Below are 17,229 nucleotides of genomic sequence, written 5' to 3' on the forward strand. Positions count from 1 at the left end.
AATAGTATTAGCATTTGTATTCTGAGATTCAACAGTAGTGGTCACTTCCCTCCACCCTTATGTGTATCCCAGACCACCCTGGGCGAGGAGGGCTGAGGTTAGGCAACACCCGTGGATGCTCTGATACTGGTCCTGGACCTCGGGGATGACAGTGATGAGGAACTGGGTGCACACATGAGTGGGGCAGCCAGGCCTGGCCAGAGAAGGCTCACACACGTGCACAGATGTGTTTACCCATGTACAGGTGTGCACGCATGCACACAAACACATTGCAGGCAGGCATGTGGCCGCCTCAGGCAGCGGAGGACCCCGTCTCTGGGCCCTGCTGACCCGGGCAAGGCCCCACTGTGATGCGTGCCATGACCTCAGAGTGTCACTGGTGCTTAGCACCAATCCGCTTTCAGGCCTGCCTCTGTGTTCTACAGCAGTTACACGTGCACAGTGGTATCAGCTACACACGCACAGTGGTATCGGGAAACAGTTTTGTGGACTCGAAGGTTTTCTACCTGAGAGGCATAACCCAGGCCAGCTGATTCATCAGAATCAGGTGAGTGCGACCTGCTCTCTTCCCTCCAGGCTGACTTGGGGACAGTGGCTATGCTGTGGGTGGTGTTGGCCTCTGGGCAGCTACCGAGGAGGGTCATCCCTGAGCACTCACCGGGTGCCCGTTCTACACTGCCAGTGTAGACGATTGGCTCTTTCGTCCTCATGGTGGCTTCATAGAGTGAGTGCCATTCCCTAGTGTACCCATTCGACAGGTGAGACGTCTGGGGTCAGAGAGGCGGTAACCGGCCTGGGAATCCAGACATGAACTTGGGTTTTGCTCTCACCCTTGCTGTGTACTGTGCTGGAATTCAGGCCTGAACCCTGTGACCTCCCTGCCCTAGATCCCAAGTCTTCCCAGTTTTCCCATCCCGACGGGGCAGAGCCTGGTCCTGGCAGAGTCACTGGGATGGATCCACTGTAGGTGTGGTGGATAGGAGGGTCCTCAGAACACCTCTGTGCTCTAAGTTGGGTCCTGATGGTGGCTGTGGGCCCCACTGAACACACAAGGTCCCTTGTCCGCGGGAGCCTTCTGCCCTTGGGCAGCTGTGGAAAATGAAGGAGCCCTGGAGGGCTGGCTGGGGGGAGACCATCTTCCCTTCTGTTCAAAGGGGTCCAGGCACTGGCGTTCTCTCCACGTATTTCTTGCTCTGTCTGGTCCTCTCGAGGCCTCACCCTTCTTTTGTCCCGAGTGTTCCCAGGAGGAACGTTCCATCTAGGTGTTCTCCAGGATCAAGGACCCATGGTCCTTCCTCAGTAACCCAGGAAAATGAAGCCCCCTCCTGTAGGGACAGCTCAGAATGGTGGAGTCCAGTCCCTCCCCGAGTGAGGGTTTCCACTAGCACAATAGATCATTTTCATACCCCAAACCGAACACCCTCCTGCTCAACTGGCATTATTCCTAAAGTGGCTTCTCTGTTCAGACTGAAGGGCCACGGGAGCCAAAGTGATGAGCGGAGAAGAACAGAGCAGCCAGGAGAGATCTTGATTCCTGTAGAAAACTGGGCATCTCTGTGGTCCCTGAGCATCCCAGGAGGCCAATTGTACAGAGACCTCTGGTCACTGACCCCAGTCTCCCTCCACATCCCTGGAATAGCCCATCATGGACCCTTCGCCCTTGGCAGGTGGACACCATTCAACCTGCTGGGGCGGATGTGTCCCCATTTCATGGCATTTAGGGACGACGACACTCTCTGTCCAGGTCCCACTGTCCTTAAGTCCTTGGGATGATGCCCACCCCTGCTTGGGGCTTGACACTCCAGAGACTCGTGCAGTTGTGAGACAATGGGTCTGGCCCCTTTTTACCTGGGGACGGTGGTGGAATGGAGGTTACGCAGCCAGCCAGCATCTGGGAGCCCGATGGGAGCGGTTCAGGTTTTCTCTGAGGCTCTCGGGTACAATGTAACTTTTAGATGATTTTTGGCTCACAGGATGGAAATCGCAGAGGATGCAGATAGTTTGTGGGCACAGGAGCGAGAGAACATCATTATGAACTATGAGAAGGTACAGGTTGGTCTGCTTCTTGGAGGGAGGCCTCTTCCAGTGCACCCTGGTCAAAGGGTCCTGGGCTCCCTAGGAGCACAGGGTGGGCACGGGTGGCCACTACCTCCAGGCCCGTGCACTCTTTACCTTGGACGCCTCACCAAGGCTCCCTCTGGGTTGCAGGGACGCCGAGCTGAGCTGCCCGAGGACATGGGGCCTGAGCCTGTTGGAATCTACAACAACATTGATCGCTTCGGGATTGTGCAGTGAGTCCTCTGTGCTCCCCTCACCCCTGAAGCACCTGTCTCAGCTCAGGGATGGGTTTGCTTTTAGAAAGGCCTTTCTGAGGCAGGACTGTCTCGCCGGGTCAGGCCAACCTCCTTTCCAGGGTCAGAACTCCTCCCTGGCTCCCCTGCAGGTCCAGCCCGAGGTTGCTGTTAGGCCAGAGGTGCGGGGCCCATCTAGGGAGCGGGTGGGAATGGAGACTGGGCTAGGTCAGGCCCCTGGACTCTCAGCAGTTCTGTCCACAAGTCAGCACAAGAGGAGCGGGGCAGCCTGAGGGTCTGGCCCTCTCCACTTGGAGACAACCCCAGTGAGATCCATGTGTTGTGGCCACAGGGTGAGGGGACGCCTGGCTTAGCCTCAGGGCTGTTGTCCAGCGGGTCTCTGAGGTTCCACCTGCCCCTGTCCTCCCTCATTTCCCTAGAGCTACAGCCCTCACTGCCCCCATCAGGAAGATGGAAAGGCATGGAGACAGTGGGGGTGTGGCCCTAGAGGAACAGGGGAGAAGACGGGCAGGGCCCTGTTCTGGGCATCTCATATTAAGGTCAGGGAGGCAGCCGGGCTTGTGGCTACAGACCCTGGGTCTGGTGCTGGGGAAGGGATCTGGGTCCAGGTAAGAGGAGCCCAGACAGGAGTCCATCCCTTAGGGATCATAGGATGCAGAGACAGAGGATCCCGGGGGAGGTAGGGTGGGAGGGAGCTGATGAGCGGTGCCACTTCTGAAACGCAGGGTGTGTGGGTCAGGTGCAGGGAGAGGCAGGTGGATGCTGGGAGGTCAGAACTTGCAAGGGCCTTGGGGCTGTCAAGTGGGATGGGCCCCTGGTACACCAGGAGTACACCGGGCAGGTCTCAGGGCAGGCTCCCTTGAACCTGGTGGGGTGATGTGGTCACTCCCTGAGGGACTCCTGTGAGGGCCCTGTCGCCCACCCTGGGCGGCCCCCATCCCGTCTCAGGCCTGACCTTTCTAAGCTCCAGCAGAAAGCACCACCTCCAGTCCAGGACAAGCAGCCCCATTATGCAGCCTGACCACCCCCCACGCCAGGGGACCCAGTAACCCCGCCCAGACTGGCCCCGCACTCCTTCTTCTCCCAGGTCCTGCCCCTCCTGGGAGTCAGCCCCACAGGAAGGCCCGTGTCCTCCCTTCCCTGTGTCTTCTCCTGGGCTGAGCCCTGTGCTGGATATGGACAGAGCCTGTCCTTTCTGGGGGGTTGGCTTCCAGTCTAGGGCAGCTCCAGGCCCTGTGCAGGTCCTCAGTTCTGCCTGGGTTGTCTTACAGTGAGACAGAGCTGCCTCCTGCCACTGCTCGGGAGGAGAAGGTAAGAGCCTGATGCATGGGGGGGCTGGTCCAGGGGCGTGGGGACTGGGAGGGTGGTCGGTGAGGCAGAGGAGGCCGCTGGCCAGGGCAGTGGCGGGTGAGGGCAACACGCTATCACTGGGAGGGGCAGCAGTCCCTGCTGGATCTGACCCCAAGTTGCTGTAACTTAGGCAGTTTGATAACATTCCAAAGTGAGAACCATAGTTGTGGCTTGGGGGTGGCCAGGACCCCACACAGAGGCTGGGACCTGACCTAAGACTGGTGTGTCTGTGGCCTGAGGACCGCACGTCCCAGGGTCCCAAAGCCAGCCCACTGGTGCTCATTTGCTCAAAGGCTCTCAAACCTTAGGGTCTGCCCTTCCCTGGTTCCCTCCAGCTGGGTCCACCAGGGCTCCAGAGCCCAAGATCCAGCATCCACAGGCGGCTCTGGGAAGCCTGGCAGCTCCCCTAACACCAACATTCCTCATTTGACAGCAAATGCGGCGGGAGATAACACGAAAGAGCAAGTGGATGGAAATGCTGCGACAATGGGAGACATACAAGAACAGTAAAAAAGTAATGTGTGGAAGGAGAGGCCCCCGGAACCACTTTCTGCAGAGACAGGGGACAGGCACCCATGGCTGTGGCCTGGCGCCATCAGCCTCTCAGAGGGCGGGTGGCACACTGTCCTCACCCAGAGGACTGCAGGCCTGGTCGGTGGTTTGCCTGCCTATTCGTGCAAGCATCACCTTGCTGGGAGGGAATCTGAATCTAGGGCTGGAAACACCCAGAGCTCAAGGCTAGGGATGCCCTGGTGACCCAAAGGAAGGAAAATGTTCAGATCAGAGTCCCGACTCTGAGTGTCCATCCACTTTTTCAATCCTGGGAAGGGAGACTGTGTCCCAGCTTAATGTCACCTCTAACGAGGAATCACAGCGTCAAAACCAACCATTTCCAGAATCCTCGGGCTCTGGTCCTCACTGGGGTCGCCCCGTGGCCTGTGACACCAGGTTGTTTTGTGCCCACAGCTGATAGATCGAGTATATAAGGGCATTCCCATGAACATCCGGGGCCAAATGTGGTCAGTCCTGCTGAACATACAGGAAGTCAAGTCGAAAAACCCCAGAACATACAAGGTACGCTCAGCCGGAGCACAACAAACAGGACAGGCCGTGTCAGGGGCCCAGGTCTCCAGCTGGAGGGAGCATCAAGCCCAGGCTGGCGGGTGGGTGGGATGGTCCGATGCACATCCTGGGCACGGACGGTGACATAGTCACCACAGACAAACTCAGCTCTGGTGACCCTCCCCGGCTTTAGTAACAAGCCAAAAAGCAGCTTTGTGCAGAAGGAAACCTTCCTGCTTTCCTACCTTCCCGGAGTGCTGACTGTGGGCCGACTGCCATTTGGGGCAGGGAGTCTTCCATCTGTTCTGAGGCTGCTTCCTCCTTTTGGCCCTGCCCTACAGGTCATGAAGGAGAAGGGCAAGAGGTCATCTGAACACATCCACCAGATCAACGTGGACATAAGCAAGACACTAAGGACTCACATCTTCTTCAGGGATCGATACGGAGCCAAGTAAGCCTATGGGAGCCACAGGATCACAGCAGACATGGAGTGAACGAAAGGGATGGGAGATTCCCCAGAGCAGAAGCCAGGGTCACCTAGGAGGGATGACAGAGCTGCCAAGAGCTCTCCTGTCCCAGGGAGCAGCTGGCACCATGAAATAAGCACCTCCCTGATTCCAAGCCCTGGGCCAGACTGGAACACGTGGGGCCAGAACCCAGGAGGATCCTGAGGAGACAGAAGGCAGCAAACAGAATCATGCACAATGGTGAAAGGTGCTCTCCCTGACCCACGGTAGGACTCACGGGAGGGTGGCAGGACAGAGGGCCCTTGAGCCTCCCGAGGTAACACTGACATCACCAAATGCTGGGGCAATTAGGGGTCCTGGAAACTGTCATCCTTGTCTGCTGGGAACGTGATATGGAACAGCCACTTTGGCAGCCAGTTGGGCAGTGGCTCACAAAGCTCAATGGACTTCAACCACGTGTCCCCAAAGTGTCTCAGATATTGAACCCACTGATTTGAAAACTGACATCCACATAAGATGTTCACTGATTAATTCATTGTCACTCATACACGGAGACGTCGGGGATGGCCTTCAACACGGGAATGGGGAGAGCAAGACCGGTCCTCCCTCCAAACAGAAGACCCAGTGAGAAAAGGGATCGAGCCAGTGATGGCTGGATGAATGTGGGTGGATCCTAGATGCATTTTGCTGAGGGAAAGAAGCCAGCCCCAATAAGCTACCACGTAGGATTCCCCTTCCTGGGTCATTCTGGAAAAGGCCAAACCATAGGGACTGAGAAGTAGTCTGGGTGGCCAAGGGTTGACAGACTGGGGAGAGGCTGGGTGCATAGGGGCCACCCTGGAGACTTGGAAGATGAAGGAGTCACTCCAGGAGGGGCTGGAGCGGTGGCCGGGAGACTCTGCCCATTGGTTTAGAACCGTGGAGGAACTGTACATCCAAAGACTGAACTGGTGTGTGTGCAAACTGAAAAAAAAATAAAGAAAATCATTCAGAGTGAAAAGGATCAGGCAAGCCACTGTACAACTGGGCTATCTGCATGTCACAGATGTGGATTTTACTGAAATATTTCTTCAAAGGCCCTGAGAAGCTCACTGCTTATCTGGTGAATCATCTGAACCTGAAATGGGATTCGTTGTTAGGCTTTGTGGACAAAGTGAAACCAACGGCATCTGCACAAAACAAACAAAAGCCTCCTTTCTCTGTCTCCTAGGCAGCGGGAACTATTCTACATCCTCCTGGCATATTCGGAGTATAACCCGGTGAGTATTCCCGGCAGTGACGTTCCCGGGCAGTATTTCCCTATTCACAGGAGTGGGTGTCTGGTGGGGTGCCATCGCTTCTTTTAAGGTTAGTATGGACAAGGTGCTGAAGTGCCTGATGGACTTGGCTCTTGTCATGAAATGAATTTGCACCCTGAGGAAGCCTCTTCTTCAGAGGAAGCCTCCCCAGTCACCTCTGCCCTCTCCAATGCCATGAGTCCTCCCAGGTGACCTCAGTCCTCCCAGGTGATGTCCTTTCACGGTGACTCTGGCTCTTGCAGGAGGTGGGCTACTGCAGGGACCTGAGCCCCATCGCGGCCTTGTTTCTCCTGTATCTGCCTGAGGAGGATGCATTCTGGGCACTGGTGCAGCTGCTGGCCAGTGAGAGGCACTCCCTGCAGGGTAGGTGGACAGCTGCCCAAGGGACCTCATGCAGCCAGACCCAGAGACAGCCACCCTGGCCAGGTGATCTCGGCTTTCAGCCAAGGCACCTTCCTTGTGTAGCCAGCTCCTTGGGAGTCTTCAGGGTGTCTCTGCTGAGGGTCCCACAGGAGTCCGAGGCTGACCCCCAAAGCCCAAGTCAGACGCCTTTCATCCCCATCAGCGGAGGGCATCTCATTCTCCCCGTGGCCACCCTCTGTGTCCTGCTGCCACGCCCTCTGGCTCTGATTCTGTGCAGCTCACTCTCCCCTCACTGAGAGTTCTCCTGCCCTCCAGTTGCCCAGGCTCCTGCTGCCCTTGGTGCCCACGAATGGGCCGACCAAGCCCAGGTGGCAGCATCTCCCCATCCTGTGTCCCCTGGCCCGACCCCACTTCCAGGAGACGACCAGGAAACCCAGAACCCGCCCTGTTCTGGCCGCCATGTGGTGGCCTCAAGTCAGGCTTGCCCTTTTTGCACCCTGGTCCAGGAGGCCTCTAGGGAAACCTGCAGCCAGACTCCAGGGGATGTTCCTGCCCCACCTCCCCAGGGCAAAGGCTGCATGGTGGGGTCACCAGATGGGAGGGTGAAAGGCCTTGCGGTTTGGGGGCCTCTCCAGCTGCCCAGCTCTTCCAGCTGATGACTCCACATCTTGGGGAAAGGGTCTGATTTCATGATGGGCTGGGGGTTTCTCAGGATTCCACAGCCCAAATGGCGGGACAGTCCAGGGGCTCCAAGACCATCAGGAGCATGTGGTCCCCACGTCACAACCCAAGACCATGTGGCATCTGGTGAGTTTATGGCGTCTGGTGAGCAAGCTTGGGCTCTTCTCCAGAGGCCCTGCATCCCGTGGCGCTGGTGACTGGCTGAGTCCCAGCCACTGGCTGACCTGGGATGTCGGGTTCTCCATGGGCCGGGAGTTGGTCTATAGGACAGAGGCACAGGGATGGGGGCCCAGCTCCCGCAGAGCAGGGAAAAGGGCAGTGTGTCCACCGGGAGTGTGGGAAGGGGACGGTGTTGTGGGGAGCCCTGGACACTGCCCATTGTTCTGCACTAGGGGAAGGGTCTTCAGAGGCCCTGGAAGAGGGAAGTTTTTAGGGCAGCCCAGGGGGCCCTGAGCATCTCTGTTCCTCCCATCAGGACAAGGAAGGTCTTTGCGCGCAGGGTTCCTCGTTAGGCTGGCTTCTCCAGATGTTGAATGACGGGGTAAGAAGGCATAGGGAGACCCTGACTCAGGGACCCTCCTTGCCCTGCAGTGCCCTGCTTCCCCAGCCCGGGGGTCTGGCTCACCCACAGCCCACAGGAGGCTCTGCCCACAGGGGGGTCCCCACGGGACACCCAAACAAAACCCTCTGCCCAAGGGTGGTCATCCCAGGGCAATGACCCCGCCTTACAGGCAGACTGGGCCAGGACCCAACTTGGCAGGGATCAGGGAAGCCTCAAGCCCTGGGCAAGCCCCTCTCTCCAGGAGCCACACCCCCACTCCAATGAGTGCCCCCCATGAGGAGCTGCAAGACCTTGTCTGACCCAGCATCCTGGAGGGCTCAGGAAACCCTCATGGAGAAGATCACTGACTCTGGGGACTGAAGCCCCAGTGGGCTCAGCTCGAGCCACCAGTCCCAGCCTGGAAGGGCTACAGTCTCCCACACCTGCTATCCCCACAGATCTCTCTTGGGCTCATCCTGCGCCTGTGGGACGTGTATTTGCTGGAAGGAGAACAGGTGTTGATGCCGATGACAAGCATTGCCTTTAAAGTTCAGAGGAGTAAGTCTCCGTGTGCCCAGTGGGACGTGGGGAGCCCTGGGGTCAGACCCCGATTTACCCGAGGGCAGCTTCCTCACACTGTCCTCATGATCCTCTGTTCTGGCCCAGAGGGAGGTCTGACCAGGTGGGCTGGGCAAGGCACAGTGACACCGAGCCCGCCCCCCACATGGCCCAGATGAAAGTCAGGAGTGTCCTGAGCACTTCCCTGCCCAGGTTGTCCCCCAGCCACAGTCTCCTGTGCACATCTGGACCCCTGGGGTGGCCACAGAAGGTTCTGGCATGGCCCAGTGGGAGACTGAAGTGGTCACAGGGTATCAGCTGTGCCCCCTCCCAGGGAACTCTCCTGGCCTGATGTCCACCCTGTCCCTAGAGCGCCTCACGAAGACGTCCAGGTGTGGCCTGTGGGCACGGTTTCGGAACCAGTTCTTCCATACCTGGGAGTTGGATGATGACGCTGTGCTCAAGCATCTTAGGGCCTCTATGAAGAAACTAACAAGGAAGCAAGGGGACCTGCCACCCCCAGGTGGGCTCCAGTGCCATGTCCCCCCTCATGTCACCCTCTGGGGCAGTCAATAGTGGGGGAGTGCCTGAGACCGGCAACCCTACTACATGGGCCTTCCTCTTCACCTTTTCTTCCTCCTCTTCCTCCTGGACTCTAAGAAAGTACAGGAGGCCCACCGGTCCTCAGGGCAGGCGCTCAGTGTGTGTGTACTGGATGTGTTGTGCCCGCAGGAGGAGGATGTGGGCATGACCCTCCAACAAGCCCCCTCCCACATTCCACAGTGTCTCTGTCGCCCCATCACAGGACCCTCAAGGGCACTAAAGAAGCCAGACCCATTTGTGGGAAACCCCACCCCTCCCTGCAAGCACCCACAGCCTCAGACAGCAGCAGAGGCCCCTCACTCCTGCACGCTCCTCCAAGGTTGCCAGGACAACCAGCCTTGAGCCAGGGAGACAAGGGAATCAGGTGTCCCTGACCCCAGAGCACTCAGGGAGAGGGCACAAGCGGGACCCCGGGTGAGAGCTAGAGCCAAGAATTCAGCCAGATGTGGGAACGGTCAGTCCTGGCATGGACTGGGCAGCCCAGGAGGGCAGAGGGTGACCCATGTCCGGGTCCAATCACCCACTGTGGAGATGGGTCCCCATGTGAGGTGGCAAAGGGCTGGGTGACATCCAAGTCCCTTCCCACCTGAGTTCTCACTGGGGACTGTATCCCTGGCCCAATAGTCCTGGGACGAGGGTGTGTGGTAGGAAGCCCCCGGCCATTCTGAACCCTGGGGGCAGTCCCAGGAGCCACCTGCCATCCCCCCACAGCTTCCCCACGCCAGGTGGCACACACCTCTCCCCTGGGATCAGCAGACTACAGGTGCGTCCTCAGTGTCAGACCACGGGGCCACACAGAGACCCTGAGGACTCCAGAGACCTAGGCAGGTGGGGCCTGGCCGGGAAAGGCCTGCATGGGCTCAGTGGAGACGCTGACCACGACTGTTTTCCTTTCAGCCAAACCGGAGCAAGGGTTCTCGGTACCTAGGCCTGTGCTGGCTTCAAGTGGCAGGACGACCCTCTGCAAGGGGGACAGGCAGGCCCCTCCAGGCCCACCAGCCCGGTTCCAGCGGCCCATTTGGTTAGTTTCCCCACCGTGGGCACCTCGTTCTTCCACATCCTGTCCTGGTGGAGCTGTCTGGGAAGACACCTACCCTGTGGACACTCAGGGTGTGCCCATCCCGGCCCCGGCTCAGGGAAGACCTCAGGGTTCCTGGAGATTCCTGGAGTGGAACTCGATGCCCCGGCTCCCGACGGACTTGGATATAGGGGGCCCTTGGTTCCCCCATTATGATTTCGAACAGAGCTGCTGGGTCCGCGTCCCTTCTGAACAACCCGAGCCAGCTTCACATTCTCATTTTATTTTTTGTTAAACTTATGAAAATTTATTAAGAAAGTGTGCACCTCGAAAGACATTCACGGATGGAACACACTAGTCCCCAGATCACAAAGTCAACCATGTCCAGCCCCTCCCAGCACCCCCAGTCCTGCCACCAGCATTCTGAATTCCAACAACACCGTGAGCCTACCTTTGTACTCTACCCTTATGGAAGGATAACCCCCTTCATGTTTTAAAATAAATGTTTTCTGTTTAAATTATTTTAGATATACAGAAATATTGAAAAGGCACTACAGTGTCCTCCTACACCTTCCATCCAGCTGCCCCTAATTATGGCGTTTTGCAGTACCATGGCACATAAGAAATTTAGGCCGGATGTGGTGACTAATACGTGTAATCTCAGCAATTTGAGAGGTCAAAGCGGGAGGTTCAGGTTCACTTGAGTCTAGAAGTCTGAGACCAGGCTGGGAAACACAGGTGAACCCTGTCTCTAGAGAAAAGTCAAAGAAATTAGCCAGGCCTGGTGGCATGTGTCTATGGTCCCACCTATTGAGGAAGTTGAGGCAGAAGGACTGCTGCAGCCCATGACTTCCAGGAAGCAGTGAGCCATGATTGTACCAGTGAAGAATAGAAAGGTAAATATTTGAAGTGTTACTTTATGCCACTAGGGGAAGCAAGACTTTTATACCATCAGTATTAAGGTATACAGTTTTCTAAAAATTTATCTCTGCAGTTCAATAAGAAAAAATTCCTGCACATTATATTTGATAGAGCAAACAAAGAAAAAAATAAAAACATTAAAGGAAATGTCAGTATTAGACTCATGCACTTTTCAAAGCATTACTAAAGAGCATCTCACATTTCTGTTTAAAACATTTGTACCATTGCATAATTAAGTATGAAGATGAGAGTTATTTGAGGTGTTTAAAAGTTGGTGGTGCCACATCTAACTGGTGTAAACTAGATAAAAATCACTATAAAAAAGTTCAAATTCCATGCAAATGTAAAGATTATACAATCTTATTAAATTGTTAGACATTTTTTCTCAACTACCAAATGGGATAACATCATGTCTATAATTAGCAATAAGAAAATTCTATTTGCACACTCTTCAAAGTCCATTTTTAAAATTTTATACACATCATCTCTCATTTAGAAAATGAACATTTCAATATGCTTATTACACCTAGGAAGAAAAATGTTCAATTTTATAATCTCAAAATTTTTGCTAGTCATTAAAATAAATCAAAGCATTCAGCATCAAAGGATATACAGATACACACTCTTAAGTAATTCATATACAAGGACCAGAGTATTAGAGGCCTAAGCTGCTCATTTTGTAAGACAGGGGACCCTTGTAGTATTTATTTTAAAAAGAAATAGCCCCATTCAACAAGGGAAAGATCATAATTTAAAAATTAGAAACTAAAAGAAAAATAAGCCTTAAAGCTTCAGTGTATGAATATCTACCATTAAACAGAATGAGAAATAGACACTCGGGACATCAGACATACTGACCCTTCAAAGGAACATGGATACAAATATGTAACACCCAATCAAATGGTACCAACACCAGGATCCTGTGTGACAGCAAATAGTGACCAAATCTAAAGAATTCCCAAAGTTGTATTGAAATATATTTTTCTGAAGGTTTTTAAGCGAGTTACAAAACAGCCTTACTTCAATTTTACTGTTTCCCAGTAAATAAAAATGAAAATAAATAAATGGGTGATAGGAATTCAGCAGAATATGAGAAACAAAGTCATCATCACAAAATGTATAATTGGGGCCAAAATCCAACTAACTAAAGGTGTTAAAAATATAAAGAGTTTCCTACAGATTAATTTTATTCACTAAATGTATACCAAGATTCACTATCAATATTAATATTCTTTTATATATTGATAATACCTAAAAATTTTCCAGAACAGAAAACCCAAAGCCACTGACTGAAGAACCACTATAAATCAAAGTAAAGAAAGATATACACCAAGGGACATTAATAAAACTACAGAAAACTAAGAGAAAGAAATGCAAATTTTAAAAACAAAAGGCAAGATATCAAACGAAAAAGTAGATAACTAAAGATAGAAAACATTTTTTAAAAGATTTCCATTAAAGGGAACACCAAACAATTTTCCTTGGGTAATAGGAAAATGATTCCAGAAGGAAGCTCAGGACTGAAGAAAAACATGAAGAGCGATAAACACGTAGGCACACTGAATATATAATGAACATATAAAACGTTAATGCCTTCCCACTCATTTACAACGCAAATGACCATTTACATTAAAGATTAAAACACTGGTTGGTTTGTGAATGTGTGTAGCTTTCTGATAAAACTATAACAAAGACTGGAAACGCAACAGGTGAAAGAAGTCTCTAGGGTTTCATTCTACATTTCGTGTTCAGTGGTACACACAGGCCGGGTGCGGCGGCTCACGCCTGTGATCCCAACACTTTGGATAGCCAAGGCGGGCAGATCACTTGAGGTCAGGAGTTTCAGAGCAGCCTGGCCAATATAGCGAAACCATGTCTCCACTAAAAATACAAAAATTAGCTGAGTGCAGTGGTGTGTGTCTGTAGTCCCAGCCACGCAGGAGGCTGAGGCAGGAGGACTGCTTGAACCTGGGAGGTGGAGGTTGCAGTGAGCCAAGATACTGCCACTGCAGTCCAGCCTGGGCAACACAGCAAGACTCTGTCTCAAAAAGAAAAAAAAACAAAAAAGGGACACACTCAGTAGACTCAATTTACTGATAAGAAAATTATAATCCCTACAGCAACCACTATATAAATATAAACACTTATCTATATAGGAAGAGATATGGCCAAAAGGCAATTTAAGGCAATTTAATGTAATTAATTAAATTTAAATGCAATACTAACTGCTGCATTGTTAAACTGATTAAAATACAGCACTAAAAAATAATCACAAAAAAACAGAAGAGAAGTAAGAGGGAAAATCAATGTTAAGAACAAACAGCAGAAGACTTCTACTTCTGTCCAAGACAGACTAAGATAGTGAAGAGAAAGGCACAAGGGAAAGTGGAAAATGTCTTGAACGGAATGACAACAAATATGAAATTTATCAAAACTTGAGATGTAGGCTGGGGCAGTGGTGGCTGACGCCTGTTAATGGCTTGAGCTCAGGAGCTTGAGACCAGCCTGGGCAACATGGTGCAACCCTGACTCTACGAGAAATACAAAACATTAGCCAGATAAGGTGGCGTGCACCCGCAGTCCCAGCTACCTGAGGGGCTAAGACAGGAGGATCGCTTGAACCCAGGAGGTTGGGGCTTCAGTGAGCCGAGATCACACCACTGCCCTCCGGCCTGGGTGACAAATTGAGACCCTGTCTCAAAACAACAACAACAGTGGCAAAAACAAAAACAAAAAAACACAACTTGTGGGATTCAATAAAAGCAACAGAGAGGAATTTCCAGCATATATATTTTCATTAGAAAAGAATATCTAAAAGAAAAGACTTAAGTTTCCACCTTTATAAGTTAGAAGAGGAAAATATAACACATAGTAAGTAGTAGGAAGGAAATAATAAAGAGCAGAAGTTTAACAAAATAGAAAACAGGGAGATGGCATAAAAAATTAACAAGCCCAAAACTTTCTTTAAAAAGGTCAACAAAACTGAGCAATTCTATTTGGACTGGTCAAAAAAATAAAAATTAAAATTAAAACAGAAAAATCCAGAACACAAATCACCAACATCTGGCCGGGTGTGGTGGCTCACGCCTGTAATCCCAGCACGTTGGGAGGCCGAGGCAGGTGGATCACGTGAGGTCCAGAGTTCATGACCAGCTTGGCCAACATGGTGAAACCCCGTCTCTACTAAAAATACAAAAAATTAGCTATGTGTGGTGGCGTGCACCTGTACTCCCAGTTACTCGGGAGGCTGAGGCAGGAGAATCACTTGAACCAGGGAGGCGGAGGTTGCAGTGAGCCGACATCCTGCCACTGCACTCCAGCCTGGGTAACAAGAGCAAGGCTCCATCTCCAAAAAAAAAAAAAAAAAAAAAAAATTAAGTTAAAAAAAAATTCACCAACATCAGGAATAACAATGGGGTAACAACCACCAATGCCAGCAAAATTAACAAAATAATAATAAAATACTATTGGCGGCCGTGTGCAGTGGTGTGCGCCTGTAATCCCAGCACTCTGGGAGGCCAAGGCGGGTGGTTCACCTGAGGACAGGAGTTCAAGACCAGACTGGCCAACATGGCAAGATACTCTCTCTACTAAAAATAAAAAAATTAGCTGGGCGTGGTGGTGCCTGCCTGTAATCCCAGCTACTTGGGAGGCTGAGGCAGAAAATCACTTGAACCTGTGAGGTGGAGTCTGCAGTGAGCCGAGATCATGCCACTGCACTCCAGCTTGGGTGACAGAGCAAGACTCCATCTCAAAAATAAATAAATAAATAAATAAATAAACAAACAAATACTATTGGCAATGTTAGTCCAACAGTTTCAGCAACTTGTACAAAGTAGTCTTGGAAAAATAGAGTGCACCAAAATTGACTTAAGTATATAAAAATAGGCTGGGCCCAAGGGCTTACGCCTGTAATCCCAACACTTTGGGAGGATGAGGCAGGAGGATAGCTTGAGCCTAGATGTTCGAGACCAGCCTCGGCAACAAAGCGAGACTGCTTGTCTCTACAAAAAATAGAAAAAGAAAAAAATATTAGCCAGGCATGGTGCGCCTGTGGTCCCACCTGTTCAGGAGGCTGAGGCAAGAGGAGCATTTGAACCCGGGAGTTTGAAGCTGCAGTGAGCTATGACCACATCACTGCCATCTTGCCTATTGATCCTAGCTCACTGGGCAACAAAGTGATACACTGCTATAAAAAAAAAAAAAAGAAAGAAAGAGAGAAAGAGAGGAAGGGAGGGAGGGAGGACAAAAAAGAGAAAGGAGAGAAAAAGGAATGTCCCTATAATTTTGCCAAAAAACAAATTTATCAGAAATTTTCCCAGAAAAGTTTCAGTTTCTCAGGAAGTTCTATATAGAATTCAAAGAAAAATGACATCAAATTTACACAAACTGTTTCATTTTAAGTGACAAGCATAATCCTCAACAAACACCTGACAAAACCACTATAATTCTTAAAGAAACAGAGAATGAAAGTACATGACAAAAATAAAATACATGTCAGGAGATGGACAAGTGAATTTACAGTATCCTAAGAGTTTCAGAGGATTAAGAAGGAGGAAAAAAGTATATAGTAACATTAACTTTTTTTTAAGCTAATAGAGAGGGTAGAATGGAATGAGTGAAACAAACCAGAATAGGAAAGACAAATGCAAAACATGTAATAAGGTGGAAGGTTTACACCAGGTGCAGTGGCTCATTCCTGTCATCCCAGCACTCTCAAAGCTGAGGCAGGAAGATCACTTGAGCCCGGGACTACAAAGCTACAGTGAGCTAGGATCCTGCTACTTGCACTCCAGCCCGAACAACAGAATGAAAACCTGTCATTTAAAAACAAAACAAAACAAAACAAAACAAAACAGAAGTTTGGAATAGTGAAGGCCTTTCTAACTAATAACTCAAAATACAGACACCGTGAAAGATTAATAAATTGAACAAAATGAAGTAAAAAACCCATGCATAGTAAAAAAAAAAAAAAAGTTTTTTTCAAAAGCACAATATAAATAAAGACTAGCCAGATGGGCAAAAATTAGTCCAACTCATATGAAAACAGCATAATAATATATGAGGGGCTCCTTATGAAAGCTCCAGTAAATCACACTAAAAAAATCAACAACTGTGGCTGGGCACGGTGCTCACACCTGTAGTCCCACCACTTTGGGAGGCTGAGGTGGGTGGATCCCGTCTCTACTAAAAATAAAAAAATCAGCCGGGCATGGTGGCGTGCGCCTATAATCCCAGCTATTCGGGTGAGTGAGACAGGGCAGTCCCTTGAACGGGGGAGGCAGAGGCTGCAGTGAGCCAAGATCAAGCCACTACACGCCAGCCTACGTGACAGAGGGAGACCCTGTCTCAAAAAAAAAAAAAAAAAAAAAAAAAATCAACAACAAAGTCAAAAGGCAGACCACAGAAAAGAACAAATTGCTCTTCAAACTATTAAAAAATGTCACCTTCACTAATACTAACAGAAATGCAAAACTACTGTTGGATATACAAACTTTTACCTGTTGTTAGATTACCAAAGGTATGAAGAACAGCTTTTTTATTCGTATATTGGTAAAACTGGGAAAACATATTCGTAAAACTATAGGGAGAATAATTTGGCACTATCTATCAAAATTAATTGCAACACTCCTTTGACCCAATGTTTCCACCTATGGAAATTAATAATCCTATAGATATGCTTGTATACAAGCAAATGAAACATATACAAGAGTTAGTCATCAAAGTAGAAGATCAAAAAGTGCATCAACAACTGATCAATTAGATAACATGGTTAAAAAGGAAAAGAAAGCTCTATACTGATAACAGGATAATTTGTTCATGCCGGGTGCGGAGGCTGACGCCTGTAATCTCAGTACTTTGGAAGGCCGAGGCAGTAGGATCATTTGAGGTCAGGAGTTCAACACCAGCCTGGCCAACATCATGAAACCCCATCTCTACTACAAATATAAAAATTGGCTGGGCGTGGGGGCGCATACCTGTAATCCCAGCAACTTGGGAGGCTGAGGCAGGAGAATCGCTTGAGCCCAGAAGGTGGTGGTTGCAGTGAGCTGAG

The 17,229-nt window shown here is 50.7% G+C and overlaps 1 protein-coding gene across 1 annotated transcript; it reads left to right on the top strand.

Moving 5' to 3' along the window:
- Positions 1 to 1,974: 1,974 nt before the first annotated feature.
- Positions 1,975 to 10,548, top strand: LOC144335561 (TBC1 domain family member 3G-like). Its single transcript, XM_077971036.1, has 13 exons — positions 1,975 to 2,046; positions 2,209 to 2,291; positions 3,584 to 3,623; positions 4,096 to 4,176; positions 4,629 to 4,736; positions 5,066 to 5,175; positions 6,402 to 6,450; positions 6,732 to 6,852; positions 7,565 to 7,659; positions 8,009 to 8,074; positions 8,533 to 8,632; positions 9,003 to 9,155; positions 10,133 to 10,548. Exons 1-13 carry the CDS (start codon positions 1,975 to 1,977, stop codon positions 10,546 to 10,548), a joined length of 1,494 nt encoding a protein of 497 aa, XP_077827162.1.
- Positions 10,549 to 17,229: the final 6,681 nt, after the last annotated feature.

Source organism: Macaca mulatta, chromosome 16 (assembly GCF_049350105.2).
Source record: "Macaca mulatta isolate MMU2019108-1 chromosome 16, T2T-MMU8v2.0, whole genome shotgun sequence".
Lineage (NCBI taxonomy): Eukaryota > Metazoa > Chordata > Mammalia > Primates > Cercopithecidae > Macaca > Macaca mulatta.

Excerpts from the sequence above, each read along its gene's own strand:
- LOC144335561 (XM_077971036.1), top strand. The coding sequence starts at position 1,975 with ATGGAAATCGCAGAGGATGCAGATAGTTTGTGGGCACAGGAGCGAGAG. Across the intron at positions 5,176-6,401 it reads AGGGATCGATACGGAGCCAA|GCAGCGGGAACTATTCTACA; the intron begins GTAAGCCTATGG and ends TCTGTCTCCTAG. Across the intron at positions 8,633-9,002 it reads TGCCTTTAAAGTTCAGAGGA|AGCGCCTCACGAAGACGTCC; the intron begins GTAAGTCTCCGT and ends CCCTGTCCCTAG.